Here is a 20,392-nt window from a genome sequence, read left to right on the forward strand (position 1 = left end):
GTTGTTCATACAATGGAAGTCAATGGTAACCAAAATTGTTTTGTTACCAGCATTCTTCAAAACACCTTCTTTTGTGTTCAGAAGAAGAAAGAAAGTCATACAGGTTTGTAATGACATGAGGATGAGTGAATCATTTAAGATTTTATTTCATTTTATTTAAGCTATCCCTTTAAGGTCTTCTCATTTACAAAACTAAAATTGTTCTCATGCATATGCAAATGAACCCGGTGTTTTTACAAAAAAAAATATATATAAAAAAACCCTGCCTCTTCTAAATTCTTTAGTCAAGCATTTATGTTTCAACAACAAATTGTATGATTCTGGCACATTAACAAGTCACGACCCACACTCAACACTTCTCAGTATCCTTTAGTGGTTTCTGTGATGAGTAAAGACCGAGTAAATTGGCGGTTATGTGGGCACCATTTCCTGTGAGGTGCGAACTTGTCGAAAAACTCGTTGTACCCTGCTCTTATTGTATGCATAACAATAATGGAGATAATGAGCTACATAAATATTTGCACATCCAGTGCATAATAGATTTGACAGATAAGTCATTAGCACATGACATCGCGCGCGTGGTGTAGGTAGAATAGAATGGTAAACAACGACGTTTTAAAAAGTTCAACTTCGACGCGTCGAAAAGGTCAACGGTGCATGTTTACATAAAAAAAGAAAAGAAAAGAAAAAAACAGAGCAGTGGAGCGGTAAAAACGCGTTCTGTGTAAACCGGCCATTACAGTCAGTGCCAGCAGCAGGTGTACATGTGTGTGTGTGTGTGTACGCGTCGGCCATTGTTTGTTTATCACCCAGCTATAGCTCTTAACCATTCAATCCCTTTTGAATTGGAATCAGCATCAGTTTTATAGCTCATCTGCAAGAGCATTAAATAGATTAATGACTGTACATTAATTCTGAACGTGTGTTTATGTGTGAGTGCGCGTGCAGAAAAAGGGGGGCTGGTAGTCCGCGAGCACAATGCAAGGTCATAAGAGAAGCATTTCATGGCCACAGAGAGGGGAATATTAGGAATGAGAGATGGAACAAAACGGGAGGGGGGAAAGTCTAAGAGAACAAGACAGCATATTCATATCCATCTCTGTATTTATAGTAAGCCTGCGGGGAGGGGGGCGCAGTGGGCGTGGCTTCGGTTATGACATTCTCTCTGATTGCCTGAGAGCTGAGGAGACAGAGTGAGAGGCTGTGTTTCAGCATGCGCGTGTGGTGTGTGCATGCATGTGTGTGAACCAAAGAAGGGGAGCTGTTTTCTAGCATGCATGCTTGTGTGTTTATGTGCGTGCTTCCACCTTATTGTAAATGCACTCTTGAGAGAGAGAGAGAGTCATGTGTGTACAATGTGTCAGAGGGGGTGAAATCAAGCTGACTGCATGAAATCTGTGAGACTCAAACACAGTGTTTGTTATCTGTGTCCAGCGAGAGACAGATCCTAGGAGAATGAGGTAAGACTGGGCTTCCTTTATTATTTATGGCTATAAATGCACTGTGTATTCCTCTCAGCGTGACCGGTTGTATGTTTATGTGTTCTCCCTCCATCTTCTCACACACGCAGTGGAGGTTCACTGACGTGTTTGTGTATTTCTTAGTTTATCCTCTCAATAGGATGAGCGTGTGTGCGTGTTTTTGGCAGATCCGTCCAGCGCGTTCACATAGGCTACGTGCTTTTGCATATATGACTGATTGTGCGCATGAATGCCACACAGCAAGAGAAAGACACAAACTGACGGGCTGCTTCCTCTTTCTATGTGTCTCTGCAGCATTGATTGTTATCAGGCAGTCCGTACCACCTCTGCTTCAGTCTTCCGCCTCATCATCTCACCTCTCACCTCCTCTACCTCTGTGGTGTTGTCATTTGACTGAGGGTTTCCCTGTCTCTTTCTCTTCCTCTTCCTCCTGCCTTTCATTTTCACACCTCAAATCATCATTAAAGAAATAGTACACCTTGAAATGAAAATTCTGTCATTGTTTAAGTCACCCTCTTGTTGTTACAAACCTGTATGACGTGTCTGTCTTCTGTCAAACATGAAAGGAGATGTTTAGCTGAGCGTTCATGCTGCCCGTTTCCATACAATGGAATTAAATAATGACCAGGGCTTTTCAGGCATCAAGTATGACAGAAAGCACTATAAAAGTAGTCCATATGACTTGTGCACTATATTCTATGGATGGGCGGTACCACTTGTTTTTTATACAGTACCGATACTTTCAAGGCCAATATCGCCGATATCGATACGATACCTCTAATTTGAATTTATACATTTTAAAATTTCTTAAATTATTGAATTGCTAAGAGTAAAATGGGTAATGATACCCACTCAACATTATACTTGAAAGGTATTTTAATATTCAATATGCCTTAATTGCATTTTATTAGATTATATTTTTGTTTACACATGGTTAAAATGTTTACTTGTAGTGTTAACCATGGAAATCAACAAATACTATAGGCTTAGCTGAAATATTGTCACTGTAGTAATGGGTAATTTTCATAAGGGACTGCCAGTGACAGGCTGTTGCACCCACAAAATGCAACCTTTGTATTTTGACAGTGTATCAACATTAGTTACAGAATAGAACATCAATATGAACTTTTAATGTTCAATTTAAATAAATTTAATTGCACAAACTATGTATGCTACTATTTAATTTTGTTTATTGTGAAATAACTCAAACGTATTATGTTTTTCCGAGAATTTGAGAATTGATACTTTAGATACTCAACGTCAGTATCGATATATCGATACTTCATATCGATACGCCCATCCCTACTATATTCCAAGTAATATGAAGTCATAGCGTTATGTGAGGAATAAACCTACATTTAATTCTCAGCTACTACCCTTGCTCTCAAATCTCAGTTATGGGATTTAAATATTCAAATATTAAATGCATAAAAATATTCAAATAATATATATTGATAAATCTTCAGATAATAAATATTCTAATTATAAATATTGAGATTTTCATATTCAAATTTGGCATGGTACAACTGGAGACAAGACACACAAGAACCAGATACATTTTGCATCTCTGGTGTCAAACCTTCATGAACATTAATGAAATTTAAAGGCATAATTCACCCCAAAATGAAACTTCTGTTATCATCTACTCACCTTCATTTAGTTCCAAACCTGTATGACTTACTTTCTTCTGCCGAACACAAAAGAAGATATTTTTTTGATGAATGTTTTGTCCATGTCATGAAAAGTAATGGGGTTAAAAACAACTCTGGATTGTTGTTCAAATGATGACAGGTTTGAAATGACATGCAGGTGTTGTGAGAGCCAAAAAATGACTTAAATTTCTGTATGTTTTTCAAACAACCGATTGTACAGTGTGTCCAGTCATATGGACCACTTGTATAGTGCCTTTTTTTTAGCTTGAAAGTTTCTGGTTATCATTCACTTTCATTTTATGAAAAAAGGAGAAGTATCATCATTCTGCTAAACTTCTCCTTTTGTGTTCCATGGAATTAAGAAAATCATAAAGGTTCGGAACAATGTGAGGATGAGTAAACAGTGACAGAGTCGTCATTTTGGGGTGAACTAACCCTTTAAATGTAGATATGTAGCAGTTTGGATAGATGCTCCCTAGAAAGTGGGATTAAAGGATAGATGTATGAGTCTTCAGAGGCAAAACTTGGCAGATAAGCAGGGATGAAACGCAAGGAGAGGAGAGATGTGTTCTCTGTACCCCACAGAGCACGTCACAATGTCAGACTTCAGGAGAAGTGCAGGAAAGAATACAGTGACTCAAGCTTCTTAATATGGGATTAGAGTGTGTTTAAGAGAGTGTGTAAGTGTGTGTTTTCATGTACACATTCTGAAAAGGAGCGACAGTGCAGGAAAGGGAATCGTGATTGTCAGATAAGCAGTCTCATCTCAGCATGACCTCTACTCAGCTCCTACATTTATTGCTCTGAGCTGTCCCTCAAAGCTCTGCAATCTATCCATTCTGCCCAGAAAAAAAATGTATCATGGTTGTATCTTTAGCGGTAAATCAGCACATTAGAATGATTTCTGAAGGATCATGTGACACTCAAGACTGGAGTAATGGCTGCTGAAAATTCAGCATTGCCATCACAGAAATAAAATACATTGCCTTGGAAGATACTTTTTCAAAAACAATAAATCATCTTACCAACCCCAAACATTTGAACTGTTTTGTATGAGCTGAGACATTAGCAACTGTACGTTTCCATCTAGTTGCACAAAATTGGATTATCACAACATTTGCGAATAAAGCAGAGTTTCCATCCCATGTGTTCAAGAGAACAAAATCGTCACTTCCTGGGAAATTGGTGCAAAATATCTGTATTAAAAACGAAAGTTGCTACAATTGTGGAAGCCACTGTGGCTCTTTTATCCTACATCATACAGTAAATGACTTGCGTCTAAGAGTGCGCAGACGAAACGCAATAAACGTTGTCGTTTTCTAGCGTTCAGATGTCTGGTGTTTGGAAACAGAATCATGTGAGATGCTTCTGGGAGGTCATTATACCAAATCATTCTGATGGCGGACCCGGGCATTTCAGAATGATCAAATCAGCATTTGAGATGCTGTGCAGTGTGATTGGTCTGCAGGTTAGTCCAGTTATCCAATCACATCCACTGTTGAAGTGAGTGATTTATTCAACCTCAATTGAGCACATGCATTTTTTTATGCGAATCTTGGCATTTCCATCCAGGGTTTTTTTTTATGCATTATCCAAAAATGTGCCTAAAAACAGGTGGATGGAAACATAGCTATTGTTGAGATCTCTTCTGAATCTAAGTGAGATTACTGTACCCTTCCCTCAAGAGAAAAACGGGAGACTTAATTGCATTTCTGACTAGGAGAAACCATTGAGATTCTACAAAGATCTCATTTATGATGGTTTCATTGGGGGCAGCCATCAGAGCAAGGCATATCTTAATCAACTTACTAGTCTCAGGCCACATTTGCTAATTGCCTCTGCAGAAATGCACTTTATCATAGTCCATAACATGTATGTTCAGAATTATGCTCACTTTATTGGTGCTTGGTGAATTTGTGATGTCATTTACTTGTAGATAATTAATAAGGTCTTTGGATAGACACACATTTGTAGCTTTATGAGATCACGAGCATGAGGTCTAACTGTCACGGATGTGGTACGAATTATCACTGGTCACATCACATGAGTTTCTGTGCTGTTGTGTAGGTATGATAATGTGGTTTAGCGTTGTGTAATTAGACAAGTCGGTTTGTTTCCATTTTGAGTGGCGTTTAATGTTATGGGTAAGTTGCACATCATAGTGTGTGACTTGAGTATTGTGTTGGCATATTGACTGGAAAGAGTTTGTGGGTGCTGCTGGGAAATATACATTGTGTGTTTTGGCTGTTTGTTTTGTAGGTCCACTACCGTTCAACAGTTTATGGTCATAAGATTTTTTTTGAAAAAAGTAATACTTTTATTCAGCATGGATGCATTAAATTGATCAAAAGTGACAGTATAGAGATTTAAATGATAAGTAATGATTTCTATTTCAAATTAATGCTGCTCTTTTGAGGTTTATATTCATCAAAGTATCCTGAAAATAGTATCAAGGTTTTAAATTGAATAATATTTCATAGTATTACTGTTTGATGAAATAAATTCAGCCTTGAGACTTCTTTCAAAAACATAAAAGAATCTTTCCGACCCCAACCTTTGAAAGATATTTCCACTTCCACAGTTTGTGAGCTTAATGTTATTTAAAGGTATAGTTCGCCCATTTTTTTCACCACCATGTTTTTGTCTTTGGAATACAAAATGAGATATTAGGCAGGATGTTGAAGCTGCCCTTTTCCATGTAGTCTAATGGCTTCCATTGAGTGGTATGGTACAGTACAGTACAATACGGTTGGTACACGATTTCTGTTTCGATTGTCAGAAGTTCTGAATGGTACCAAAATACCGAACCGTACCGTACCATACCACTTTTTTGGGACCCTTCTGTTGGGGTACCTAGCACAGTAATCTGGTAGCTAAAGGGTGGAGCTAGTCTCACTGCAGAACGTTGATTGGTTGACAGAGAATCGTCACTTGCGCGTGCTATAAGGGGAATGAAATCACAAGAGGCGCGATTTTTTTTTTAAATGTATATTTGAAATACGATACCGCTGCAACACAATGTCAGCACACAGCAATGTACCATGGTTGACTTAGGAGGTGCCTATGAAGTGACGTCGATCGCTGCTTTCCGGCATACACCAGGCCTATCAAGTAAGGGTACTGCTGGTGCTGGAAATGCCATATTCTATTAGCAAAGTCTTTTGAAGCCATACTATAGCTTTGTGTGATCTGTTGAGGCAAAAATTTGCCTTGAAAGTCATATTTGACAGCCATGGTTACCATTTTCAAAAAGGGCAGCTTGGGTGAGCTATTCCTTTTAAATAAATATTTTGTGATACATTATATTCAGCCTTTAATATCTGTGCCTTTGTCCGTGCGGCTGGAGCATCACTCCATGGCAATGACAGAACACAGCAGAGATCTCAGCAGTGTGTGTGTGTGTGTGAGGGCTCCCTGTGGTCCTCTGCTCTGAGAGATAAGACCAGAGCTCAGCTTCTTCCCAGCCTCCACTGGGAGCGTAAAACAGGATTGATCCCATGGATCTCCAATTCCCCTCAGTTTCTTTAACTCAATACAGCAGACAGATCAAGTTTAAACAGGCACATTCACTCAGTCAGGACACCGGAGTGGTTTCACACTGGCATTCCACTGCTGGATCAATATATATGCTTGCTTATGTGTAGCTGACAGATTTCAAGTGGGCCCACAACAGCAACCTGCGATACCCCAGCTACGGCCCTGCATATAAGCCTATATACAGTATATGATAGATTTGCTTATTTGTGAATTGCTAAATGCAATTATGCAATCCGATGACTGGACACAGTGTTTTCTTTTTTGCCTGAAATATCAGATTAGAATTTAATATTTAAAATGCTTCAATCTTTTCTGCAAATAGTGAAACTACTGCCAAGAGTATATATCAAAAAAGCACCGGCATTCAGCAGTGCTGGCATAAACTAATGCAATACAATTCAACCCCATTGTGCACAAATCCGATTCAACTCTTGTGAATCAATAATAGCATTATCATAATGAAGTCTCTACTGAGCTCTGATTGGCTGGCTTAGGCTTTTGACCTCTAAACACTGAGATGGAGGAAGTGAAGAGGAGACTGTCATGACCGCTCAATGACTGAGAGTGCATGATGTGCCTTTTGCATGGAGTCAGTTGACGAGGAAATGTGTTGCCTAAAAATAATGTATATTATAATTTTTTATATATTAAATTGCATCCAAAGGCCTAAAACATGTTTTCCCAAACTGGGATTCGTAATGAAAAGCTAATAATTTATTATTAGCACAAATATACAATTCACAAAATTCACAAAAATATACAATTAAACTAAATAAATGATTTAAAAATAATAACAATAAAATAAAACATTTGCTAAAACATTAAATATTTTGGTAACACTTTACTTGAAGGGGTGTGCATAAGACTGACATGACACCTTCATAATCTTGACATGACACGTGTCATGAATATGAAGGAGGTTTTATGCATGTTTATGACAACTGTCATTAAATGTCATTCGCTCAATTATGTCATTTTTAATGCAAAGATGACATTGTTTGAGATGTCTTTGTTACGACAACTTGACATAAACCAATACATCATAACCTGTCAGTGTCTTTGTCATGACAACTTGACATTAGCAAAACATCATAACCTGTCATAAACATGACATAGCAGATTAATTATCAAACTTAAAAAAACTACTTAGCTTTATGGGTTAACATTACATTACATTATTTTGGTAACACTTCAGTATAGGGAACACATATATAAACGATTAACTATGACTTTTCCCTCAAACTCTTAATTTACTGCTTATTATAGTTAATTGTTAGGTTTAGGTATTGGGTAGGATTAAGAATGTAGAATAAGATCATGCAGAATAAGGCATTAATATGTGCTTTATAAGTACTAATAAATAGCCAATATTTTAGCCATATGAATGCTAATAGTAATAAGCAACTAGTTAAAAGACCCTAAAAAAAAGTGTTACCATTATTTTATAACAGTGTCATCTTTTTTACGAAATTTGAAATTGTCTATTATCTGACCTTCTGTTGGAGGAAACTTAAAAAAACAAAAAAAAACAACCATGAAATGAAAAATAGTCATGACACTGTTATAAATTTATTTGTCAGAGTTTTGTCACTTAATGACATTTTAATGACAAGTTCAATTTGTACCACTGTACTTGAGCTCAAGATACATATTTATGACACTATTATAATGGCCTCATGACAGCCAATGTCAAAACCAACGACATGACAGTTTAATGTAATGTTAACCCATAAAGCTAAATGATGTCAAGTTGTCATGACAAAGACACTGACAGGTTATGATGTATTGGTTTATGTCAAGTTGTCATAACTCGGACATCTCAAACAATGTCATCTTTGCATTAAATATGACATAATTGAGCGAATGACACTTAATGACAGTTGTCATAAACATTCATAAAACCTCCTTCATATTCATGACATGTGTCATGTCATGATTATGAAGGTGTCATGTCAGTCTTATGCACACCCCTTCAAGTAAAGTGTTACCAATATTTTATTTGTTTACTTGCATGTCGTGCGACCATTAACAACATCAGAGAACTGCGAACATGAACAAATGAAATATTAACTTAAAATCTCAGGGGGTACTTCAAGTAAACATTTTACGTCAGAGCTGTTTGGCTTACAAAAAATTTGTGAATCCTGGACCTAAAACACATATGCACACCAATTTAAAGGTGCCCTAGAACTTCTTTTTAAAAGATGTAATATAAGTCTAAGGTGTCCCCTGAATGTGTCTGTGAAGTTTCAGCTCAAAATACCCCGTAGATTTTTTTTTAATTCATTTTTTTAACTGCCTATTTTGGGGCATCATTAACCATGCACCGATATATAGGTTGCGGCCCCTTTAAATCTCCCGCTCCCCCGCCCCGGAGCTCGCACTTGCCTTGAACAGCATAAAAACAGTTCACACAGCTAATATAACCCTCAAAATGGATCTTTACAAGATGTTCGTCATGCATGCTGCATGCATACATCGGATCATGTGAGTATAGTATTTATTTGGATGTATTACATTTGATTCTGAATGAGTTTGAGGCTATGCTGCATGGCTAAAGCTAACATTACACACTGTTGGAGAGATTTATAAAGAATGAAGTTGTGTTTATGCATTATACAGACTGCAAGTGTTTAAAAATGAAAATAGCGACGGCTCTCTTGTCACCGTGAATACAGTAATAAACGATGGTAACTTTAACCACATTTAACAGTACATTAGCAACATGCTAACGAAAACATTTAGAAAGACAATTCACAAATATCACTGAAAATATCATGTAATCATGGATCATGTCAGTTATTATCGCTCCATCTGCCATTTTTCGCTATTGTTCTTGCTTGCTTACCTAGTCTGATGATTCAGCTGTACACATCTCCAGACGTCCTGCCCTTGTCTAATGCTTTGAACATGAGCTGGCATATATTGGGGGCGTACACCCCGACTGTTAAGTTACAGTCGGTGTTATGTTGAGATTCGCCTGTTCTTCGGAGGTCTTTTAAACAAATGAGATTTATATAAGAAGGAGGAAACAATGGAGTTTGAAACTCAGTGTATGTCTTTTCCATGTACTGAACACTTGTTATTCAACTATGCCAAAATAAATTCAATATTTAATTCTAGGGCACCTTTAAATACATACATGAGACATATTACTCTCTTGAGAAGCCCATTTATTAAATGTATGTACATTAACTCACAATGTGCCGAACATTTCTTTTTGCATTTCTCAGGTTATATACAAAGAAGCTCACCATACATGTGTGGTGCTCTAAATTCTTAATGCACAGTGCTGGAGCAGCACTCTCTGTTCTGACTATTATGACTGTGTGTGTTTGTGCCGAGAGCCACGATGACTCAGGTCCCTCCACCCTCTCTTACGACCAACGGCCATCACTGGCGCAACTCACAGGAACTCCTGCGCAGTTCAGGCTGCCATCCCACAACAAACAATCAGTCACATAGCTTGAGTCAGAGCTAAGTCAGATCTTCCAAAAAAATCCTCCGTTACCTTTCTAATGTGTTTAAGGCCTTTTAATTTGAGTTATTAGCTCAAGCATTAGACCAGTGGTTCTCAGCTGGTGGGTCGTGATCAAAAAATGGGTCACAGGTTTGTCTGATTGGATTGCAGACAGCGTTGAAGATGCTAAATGCAAATAATAAATAGCAACTAACCATGTAATTGTTCATAGATAGGATAGCAAAATAAACAGGCTTCCTAAAAGAGAAGAAAACGGTTTCTATATCGTTTGATGTTCTCAAAGGCTGTATCTAATCAGACTCTGTTTTTGATGCAAACTGATCTGTCACTTGTGGAAGCAGCCAAATTAAGCAGGTGCCAACATGGACAGGTTGCATTGTACAAAAGTAAATACAGTTTTGGTACTGTATTGGGTTGCAACTTGACATTCAGTGTGAAACTGTCGAACGTGATAGGTTGTTTTTTTTAGTAGTAAAATGTGTTGTGTGGATACTTCACTTAGGATTGACAGGATGTCTTCATCTGAGAATCTTTTTGAATTGCACACACTATAGAAGACAAACAGGATGTGGGCAGGTGTGTTCTCTTCGCTTAACCGTTTTAGTCTTCTGGAAGTGCCCGCGACACGTCATATTGAAGTAACGTTTTTTTTTGCATCTCTCTTCCTCTCCTGTCTGTCTCTTATCTTGTATTTACTTCCATATTCCATTTATGGTTTGTTTCTGTCTTGTACACTTGTCTTCGTTACAGCTCTTACTAAAGTTCTCATTCTTCTGTGTATCTCTCACTGTCTCTTCAAGGCAAGGACAATCACATTTAACCACTCAGGAGTTTCAGGAAACAACTAGAAAACTATCAGGCCCCTGCAACGTTCTCTGCTCTGAAAACGAATCTTTAAATGCAGAAGCTCAGCGCTGAGAGAGAATTGCTTGGATTGGAACTCCCTCCGTGTTCACAAACGCACACACTCACACACAAACATACACATGCACACAGAGACTTCCCTGTTCCGTTTCTGCTGAGGGCACGGATTGAAGGACTGAAAAGAGTGAAAAGGTTTTTCTTTAGTAGTCCAGTATGAACTCAAAACCGAACATGGAAATATAAATCATTTTGCAAAATAAAAACACCAATACAGAATTAGAGGATTTTTGTCGTGAAGAGGAACAAAATTTGTGCGTGATCATCTCAGACTTTGAGCTACCGTGAACAAGTCAACAGGAGCACTACACCAGCAAAGGAGACCATGACATCACATGGAAAACTGAGGAAGGAAAAGGGGAGTCTGGCGGAGTATGAGACTCAAATCAAAGGTAAAAGAAATCTATTTGATCTCATGCTCTCTTTCTTTCACTTGGTTAGTACAGACTACATGTACATCTAAAAATTTAATGTTTGTTCTATGTGCAAGATGTAGGCCTGCGACGTGATGTATTTATAGGCAGGCAATATTAGGGATGCTGTCTTCCCTCATCCAATCAGCTCTGAGCCCCAGGCCAGAGCCACTAGTGCAGGGGGATACAAATTCATCAGTTCATGCTGCTTTTTGTGCTGAAAACCATCCATACATATATCTCTTTGCTCAGAGGTGCGTGGTCAGCTATCGGAGCAGCTAAAAGTCCTAGACGCGCAGGTGGAGGTCAAGACACAACAGCTGCAGGATCTAAGCGAGTACCTGCGCAGACGGGGGGAGATTGAGGCAGAATATGCCCGTTCTCTGGAGAAGCTCAGCGAGAAGTTCACAGTGAAGACCAAGAGGTACCCACCATGCATTTAACATTGATGGATGGATAGTTGGGTGAGTGGATGGATGGATGGGTGGATGGATAGGTGAGTGGATGGATGGATAGGTGATTGGATGGATGGATGAATGGATGAATGGATGAATGGATGGATGGATGGATGGATGGATGGATGAATGGATGGATGGATGGATAGCTGAGTGGATGGATGGATGGATGGATGGATGGATGGATGGATGGATGGATGGATGGAGGCGAGTGGATGGATTGATAGCTGAGTGGATGGATGGATGGATGGATGGATAGGCGAGTGGATGGATGGATGGATGGATGGATGGATAGGCGAGTGGATGGATGGATAGGCGAGTGGATGGATGGATGGATGGATGGATTGGTGGATAGGTGAGTGGATGGGTGGGTCGATGGATGGATGGATGGATGGATGGATGGATGGATGGATGGATAGGTGAGTGGATGGGTGGATGGATGGATGGATGGATGGGTGAGTGGATAGATGGATGGATGGATAGATATGTGAGTGGATGGATGGATGGATGGATGGATGGATGGATAGGTGAGTGGATGGAGGGGTGGATAGATGGGTAAGTGGATGGATGGATGGATAGGTGAGTGGATAGATGGATAGGTGAGTGGATAGATGGATAGGTGAGTGGATAGATAGATTGATAGATAGATGGATAGATGGATAGATGGATGGATAGATAGATAGATAGATAGATAGATAGATAGATAGATAGATAGATAGATAGATAGATAGATAGATAGATAATTGGATGGATGGATAGATGAGTGGATAGATAGGTGAGTGAATAGATGGGTTGATGGATGGATGGATGGATGGAGTGGCTGGAGTGGCTGTTTGTATGAGTGAGTCAATGAAGCATTCATGCAAAGATTTGTTCAAATATTCAGTAACCAAATAAGTGACTGTTTGTGAGTGAGTCATTGAATCATTCACTCAACCAATTCATGCAAAAACACTGATCCATTACTGTGTTTTATTTTTTTCCCATGTAAACATGCACTTTTAATATTAACTATTAATCATATTGTTAATGATTCATCCATACATGTTTCGTTTTTTTTAATTGACTTCGTAATTTTGAATCGAACTGGATCTTCCGGCGAAAATCGAGACTTTTCTTTGGTGACATATGCAAGAATACTCTAATAATTAGTCTGCTTAAAACTGCTCATTTCTTACAATCAACTGCAAGCTCGCATTCAGATCTGCCTTCACCCAATCAACAACCGACTGATATTTTATTTTTCAAGAGTCCGTTTCACACTGAACTACATCAAAATATCTATGAAAAGATCTGTTGCTACTTCTAATAGATTGTGACTTTAACCATCTCTTTTATTCTCTCTGCTCTTGTCTCTCTTTAGGAAGGAGCAGTTAGACCTGTCGGTGGCGCAGTGCTGGTCTGTTCTGCTGACCCAGACCAGGCAGGAGAGTAGAGATCACAGTTCACTGAGCGAGCTCTGTGGCAACACACTCACGCAGCGGCTTTCACACTGCATAGAGGACACACACCGCCTGGCAAAGCGGGTACAGAAATCTCTCTCTGCCGTTATATTACCAGCTCTGATGTCCAATTCTTCCCTCTTTCTATTCCTCTCTTATTTACCAACATAAAACACCCCCACACAAAACAGCCAAATAATCTTCCTCATTTCACACTGACTCTTATTCTCTGTTTCAGAGCAAGGAGGTGGGACTCCAGATGCAGGATGAGCTTTTGAAAGTCACCACAGAGCTGCAGACGGTAAGTCGGAGGCCGTTTTGCTGTGAACATGCTAAATTTATACTCAGCAACGCGCTCTAGTGAACTGAAATAGAGTCCAAATGGCATCAGCTTTGAATTACATCATCTCATGCAGCCAGAAACAGCATGATTAAACTTGACTAAATACCACATGATGCACATAAATTGCTCATGCATTCACAACTGAATGTGTCTGCATGTCTTTCTATAGACCTCAGTGCATTTTAGTCCATCCTGTAACAAAAAAAGCCCACATGCCCCCCTGCTTTCCAGAGCTCATTTTTCTAGCTGTGCTCAGGTCAGAGCTGCAAGATCAAGCCCACTGACCCCGGCTGACAGCAGCTGTGTGCTCTCTACCCTCCAGTAGACAAACAGCTTGCCTATCACAAGTGTCTTGGCTGGAGGCTCAGTGATTGTGTGTGCGTGTGTCTTTTTGCAGTCTCAGAAGGTATTAATGTCTCTGAAAGTAAATACTCTAAGCTTGATCATAAAAAATAAAAATAGGGCTTTATTAGAGTATGTAAAATGGGACGTAATTGAGTATGTCGCATTGACAAACTTTGTATAAATCGAACAGTAAGCTTAAAATATATTGCTTATTATGTTAATAATTTAAAAAAAGATTTGCACATGGAGAAAAAATAATATAATAAAAAAGTTTCTGGTGTCCCCAGAATGTGTCTGAAGTTTCAGCTCAAAATACCCCACAGATCATTTATAGGTTGTTCAAATTTGCCCCTATTTGGGTGTGAGCAAAAACACACCATTTTTGTGTGTCCCTTTAAATGCAAATGAGCTGCTGCTCCCAGCCCCCTTTCCAGAAGAGGGTGGAGCTTTAACAGCTTGCGCTTTGGTTGCTCAGCAACAACAAAGCTGGAGAATCTCACGCAGCCAAAATGACCCCCTTGGTTGCGTGTTCCCGGGGGAAGGGTTTATGTAAATTTTGGTGTTTTGTGATGTCACCAACCTGGGAAGAAGCTTGTTATAGTCCATACCAGCCTTTTTTTTTTTTTTGGTCCTTTAAAAAAAGCGATTTCTAAAAAAAAGATATTCTCTGAATAAAATGTCTCCCATTGCATTGAACTTTGAGCGTTGTAACTTCGCAGATGTTGTTTATGCTCAAAAAGCAACATTACACACTAACTAAAGTTAAAAAAGTGAAATCATAATCAAGGACCCCTTTAATATATCTGGCTGCTTATGTTAAAAACAATAAAAAATGGCATATGGAGTAAAAATAAACATTTGTAATTATAATAATAATAATCATAATAATTATTATTTGTTATTATTATTATTTTATCTCGTTTCATTCTTGAATCTAACAAAAAAATTAATATATAATAAATTACTGAAAACTGATTTATTATTATTAATTTGCACAATTTTCATTCTCAACTAAGTTTACCTTGTTTTAAACTTTTTTTTTTTCCTTACAGGCTTTGAAAACTTATCATCAGTACCACATCGACTGTCTGGCTGCTGAAGGAAAGCTCAAAGAGGCCACACGACTGGAGGAGAAACAGACGGGCAAGTCAGCTGATCTCGGGCTCAGCCAATCAGGGGGGCAGAGGCGCAGCTCTGTGAAAAAAATGGAGAGACTGATGGAGAAGGTAAAAGCGGTGGTTTGTGAAAATGAAAGATTGTAACATCCGGAGCTTTGCTCTGTGAAGATGGCACAGGAAGAGCAAGATCTCACTTTATCTCTAACCCCCCCAGTTTCCACTGTACATGTGTTTGTTTTACAGAGACAAGGGAAAGTACAGGAAACCCAGCTGAAATGCACTAAAGCTCGTAACGACTACTTGCTCAACTTGGCAGCAGCTAATGCCTCTATGAATAAGTACTATCTGCAGGATATTTGCACTCTGATTGATGTGAGTCTAACACTGCTGTCCCATTACAATCTGTCTAGACACTGGTTGTTTTAGTTCCCTTTTCATTTTGAATTGACCCTTGGCCAAAAAATAGCACAGACCATTTTAGCTAATGTATTTACTATATGTAGAATGTGTCCATTGAGAGAACACTAGAGAAAACCATTTACGCTACAAGTGAAAAGTATGAGCACGCTTGACTGATTTATGTTTCTCATGATCTTAAACAGCTTTTGATATAAAGATTTATGCTTAAATGCTTTAAAAGCTTTCTAATGAAAATATAAATAGGGCCTATATATGAATTTCTGTTTTTCATGAATGAGTTGGTGCAGAAAGATGAACGAAAAGAGCCAATACGTGTCCAGCATACTGTATACATACAGCATACTGTTAAAAAGAATCCCAGGGTGCACTTCATGAAGTCACTAGATAATTCCCACACTTCCAGTTGTATTATTTCATAGTGTCAATGACTTCACTATTGTTCCACTTTTTGATTGGTAGTGTGCATCTTTTGTGGCACTGATATCTTCGGCTTTCATGTCGGGTGGTTTGTTTTTCCCATTGCCTGAGGCACATTGTAGAACATGTCACGTCAAAAACATCACAGCAGGTTTAGTCAGTGAGCGTGAATCAGAACATTCATGTTTGCTCAAACAATGACTGTATTTTCCTCGTTTTTCTTTGTCTTGCCATCTGGCTGATGTCGAATGCAGTGCACAGATCTGGGGTACCACCTATCTGTGTCTCGGGTTATCCGCGGATACCTCTCCAACAGAAACCGAGCCCTCCAGAATATGAAAAATGGCCTTCAGCAGCTAGACTCAGCAGTGACTGGACTCAACCAGAGCCAAGATAGAGATGCTCTGCTTCAGGCCCACAACACAGCATTCTGTCTGCCCTTCCGCTTTCTGTACCAGCCCCATGAAGGAGACCAGGTAACGCATGAGCATAGCTCTTGAATGAATGAAATCCTTGAAATACTTTGGTGATGTAATGTGTATAATAGTAATATAATATATTAAGAAACTAAACTTTTGTAATTTTTTAATACAAATACATGATATATAAATACACGATAGATTTATTATACACATTAGTAAAGACATTTATAATGTTACAAAAAAATCTGTCAATTAAATACTGTTCTTTTGTCAGAGTATCCTGAAAAAATCACTGTTTCCATAAAAATATTAAGCAGCACAACTGTTTTTTACATTGATGATAATAAGAAATGTTTCTTGAGCAGCAAATCAGCATATTAGAATGATTTCTGAAGGATTAAAAAATATATTAAAAGGGAAAAGTTATTTTAAATTACAATATTTCACAATATTACTGTTTTTACTGTAGTCTTGGTGAGCATAAGGTACTTGAACATGAAAAAATCTGCATAAACCCCAAGCTTTTGAATAGTTTATAAAAAAGTTTATTTTTTTTCACTGGTCTTGAACTTTATAGTGACCACCAGTTGTTTTGGCAGCTTAAAGGGTTTGATAATAAGGGGCTACCAAGATAAAATCAGTAATATTGTGCTGGTCATGTGGCCATCATTAGAGGCCGGCATTATGTGGAATAAAAACATCTGGTGTATGTGACAGGTGTGTGAGGTGAGCGCAGAAGGGCAGGTGCGGTATGAGCTTGAGACCAGATTCCAGCAGCTTCAGTCCAGACTGGCATCTGTTACCTTGGAAACTGATGAGGTAAAATCTCTTTATTTTGGTGCACTCCTCCTACAGAGATGCTTATAGCAGCACTATGCTTCTCTTTCAAACTGTTATTTTCATTTATCAAGCGGGTCTTTGAACATCCCTCTGTGCCACTCGCATATCTCACACCTGTGAAATTTCTTCAGGTCAGTAAGACACTTAAGGCAACACACTCAAACCTTCTGGAGAGCGTCTGTGATGATGATTGCAACCCCACACCGGACGCCTCCGCCACCCCATCAGTGGAGAGCACAGGTGACGGAACAGGAGCCAAACCCAGCCTCGCCAAACGCAGAGCCAATCAACAGGACACAGAGACCTTCTACTTCACAGTAAGATCTCTTCCCAACATGGATTGATGTGCTATATGACCAAAAATATGTGGACACTTCCTTCTATTCAGCAAGTATTCATTTAAAGGGATAGTTCACCCAAAAATGAAATTATCCCATGATTTACTCACCCTCAAGCCATCCTAGGTGTATGTGACAATCAGAGTTATATTCAAAAATATTCTGGCTCTTCCCAGCTTTATAATGGTAGTGAATGGTGCTCGAGATTTTGAAGCCCAAAAAAGTAATCCATACAGCTCCAGGTATTTAATAAAGGCCTTCTGAAGCAAAGTAATGGTTTTGGAAGAAAAATATCCATATTTGAAACTTTACAAATTATAATAACTGGCTTCCGGAAATGGCCTTACGCAAGTCGAGTTCCAGCAGAAGAGTGACCTCTGACCCGACGTATGGCGTAGGATGTAGGAGTAGCGTAAGCTTAGGAGAGTAGACGCCTCTCGCGCTTCAAACTAATTGAGCAACAAACTTAAGCTTCCTCTTCTCATATTCTGACATTTCTCTTTAAAAATTCTCATTTTAGACTTCTAATTCATGACTGCTGTTTTGTTTTGCTCTATTAACTGCGCTTCCTCATTTGTCAGTGCGTCATGCGTGGGGTTAGAGGTCACTCTTCCGCCAGATCTAGATTTGCCATTAGTGGAAGTCAGTTATTATAGTTTATAAAGTTATAAATATAGATATTTTTCTTACAAAAACCCATCACTTCACTTCAGAAGGTCTTTAATAACCCCCTGGAGCCGTATGGATTACTTTTATGATGGATGGATGCATTATTTTGGGCTTCAAAATCTTGAGCCCCATACACTACCATTATAAAGCTTGGAAGAGCAAAGATATTTTTTAATATATCTCTGATTGTGTTCGTCTGAAAGAAGATAGTCATATACACTTACGATGGCTTGAGGGTGAGTAAATCATGGCAAAATTTTCATTTTTGTGTGAACTATCCCTTTAAATTGATCAAAAGTGACTGTAAATGTGATTTGTATTTCTATTTCAAATTAATGCTTCTTTTCAAGTTCAAAAAAGCAAAGATTCTATTCATGAAACAATCCTGAAAATGTATCACGAGAATATTAAGCAGCACAACTGTTTTCAACATTGATAGTAATAATAAATGTTTCTTGAGCAGCAAATCAGCATGATTTCTGAAGGATCATGTGACACTGAAGACTGAAATTCAGCTTTGCATCACAGGAATAAATTACATTTTAAAATATTTTGCAACAGAAAACAAGTCATTTGAATTGTGATAATATTTTGCAATATTACTGCAAGATTTACTGTATTTTGATCAAATAAACAGTATTGGTGATTATAAGAGATTTCTTTCAAAAAGAATAGTAGTGTACTGTATACTTTTGGCTATATATTGTTATATAGCAGAAAAGTAAATACCTTGACTAACGATGACACAGTCAATCATTTATTCAATGTATTTTTTTTTTTTCCAGAAAGTGAAGGAGCATGTAAGCGGCAGCTCTCTGATCTCGAAACTCGAAGCCAAGCATGACCTACTTAAAGAGGCCATACAGAAAGGTAACTAACCACAACTAATCAGCTATTCTACTAAAAATAAAAATAAAAGCAGTAAATAAGAAAAGAAAGAATGAATCTAAGAAAAACATGCATGTGTAAAAGTGGTTTGTCCCTATACCTCTCATAAGATATTAGGTAAGATGGTGTAAGATGCCTTACCACAATAAAAGTTGCCATAGTTTGATTGTAGCAACAGTGACTTTAGTAACTGTAGTATTGGAAACTGTGTGATGGAGGAACTCTCAACCCTCAATTTCCCTCTCTTTCTCTTTTGCAGCTGAGGCCATTGATAGTGATCCCTCCAGGTACGTCTCCCATCCCATCTGTCTCTCTGTGACTATGTGCTGTTCACACAGTCATGTGCTGACAACATTGGCCGCAATCCAGCAAACATCTGCTCTTGTTTCCTGGCTCACGGTCTTTGCGTGTTCAGCAGAAATTAAGACGGCTCCATTGAGAAGTGTAACGATCAGTTTAAATGACTCGAGTGATTGCACAAAACACAATCAATTTCATAATGAGGCTAAAACATCTCATTGTGGGATAAATAAGAGTGTGTATTGACCGTGTGCATGCTCTAGAGTACATTTCTGTTGTGTTGTTGTCTGTTCTGTGTGAATTACTGTTATGTTAGCATGTTTGCATGAGTACACTGATGCCATAGTGTCACAGTGGAGTGCTGGTGTATATATTTCCCAGAATGCAGCCTGGTAGGGCAATGCGTGTGCGGAAAGCCAGGCCCTGCTCCCAGTACAACCACAAACTCTTCTCTGGAGACATGCTCTCCTTCATTCAGGTATAGCCCTGTGGCTGACAGCCCTCTGCTCTGTTACAGATAGATTTCTGTAATGTTCTTGCTGTGCTCCTTTAACTCCGTTCCCTCCATGGCTTCCTTAACACTAGCGCCTCATTCTCATGTGCTTCTGGTCTTGTGTGTTGCGTTTGTGCAGGCTATGAGCATGGACATCCCTCTGTCTGATTATTAATGTGGCCTGTTAATAATTACTTGTGAATTTTTTTTTGTGACCAGTCGCTTTTAAATCTACAAGGGAATGTTAAATAACGAGAGCATGTATGGAGATAATGTGATCGCTTCATGCTCCCCGAGTAAGGTTAGAGACATTGGCGCGGTTTGCACGATTGTGTTACCGAATCTTATTTGAAATGACATGCTATGTTATTTCCATAATGTGACATGGCTGCTTATTAAATTGGGTGAGACAGACGC

General features: G+C 38.6%; 1 protein-coding gene across 4 annotated transcripts in view; it reads left to right on the plus strand.

Annotated features, from left to right (window-relative positions):
• The first annotated feature begins 1,163 nt into the window (after window positions 1-1,163).
• The window catches only part of arhgap4b (Rho GTPase activating protein 4b), a 35,347-nt gene continuing 16,118 nt past the window's right edge, over window positions 1,164-20,392 (plus strand). For 2 of the 4 annotated variants that reach the window (XM_048177548.1, XM_048177550.1), the window contains exons 1-13: window positions 1,164-1,460; window positions 10,952-11,464; window positions 11,738-11,909; window positions 13,304-13,466; window positions 13,621-13,683; window positions 15,123-15,296; window positions 15,432-15,560; window positions 16,280-16,501; window positions 17,165-17,266; window positions 17,419-17,604; window positions 19,080-19,164; window positions 19,442-19,469; window positions 19,864-19,960. In XM_048177548.1, the coding sequence (XP_048033505.1) occupies window positions 11,398-11,464; window positions 11,738-11,909; window positions 13,304-13,466; window positions 13,621-13,683; window positions 15,123-15,296; window positions 15,432-15,560; window positions 16,280-16,501; window positions 17,165-17,266; window positions 17,419-17,604; window positions 19,080-19,164; window positions 19,442-19,469; window positions 19,864-19,960 (1,488 nt within the window). In that variant the 5' untranslated portion in view covers window positions 1,164-1,460; window positions 10,952-11,397. Of the gene's footprint in view, window positions 1,461-10,653; window positions 10,790-10,951; window positions 11,465-11,737; window positions 11,910-13,303; window positions 13,467-13,620; window positions 13,684-15,122; window positions 15,297-15,431; window positions 15,561-16,279; window positions 16,502-17,164; window positions 17,267-17,418; window positions 17,605-19,079; window positions 19,165-19,441; window positions 19,470-19,863; window positions 19,961-20,392 lie in introns of all 4 variants that reach the window. The other 2 variants (XM_048177549.1, XM_048177551.1) reach the window with 2 other exon arrangements.

The sequence above is a fragment of the Megalobrama amblycephala genome, linkage group LG24 (genome assembly GCF_018812025.1).
Source record: "Megalobrama amblycephala isolate DHTTF-2021 linkage group LG24, ASM1881202v1, whole genome shotgun sequence".
NCBI classification, from domain to species: domain Eukaryota; kingdom Metazoa; phylum Chordata; class Actinopteri; order Cypriniformes; family Xenocyprididae; genus Megalobrama; species Megalobrama amblycephala.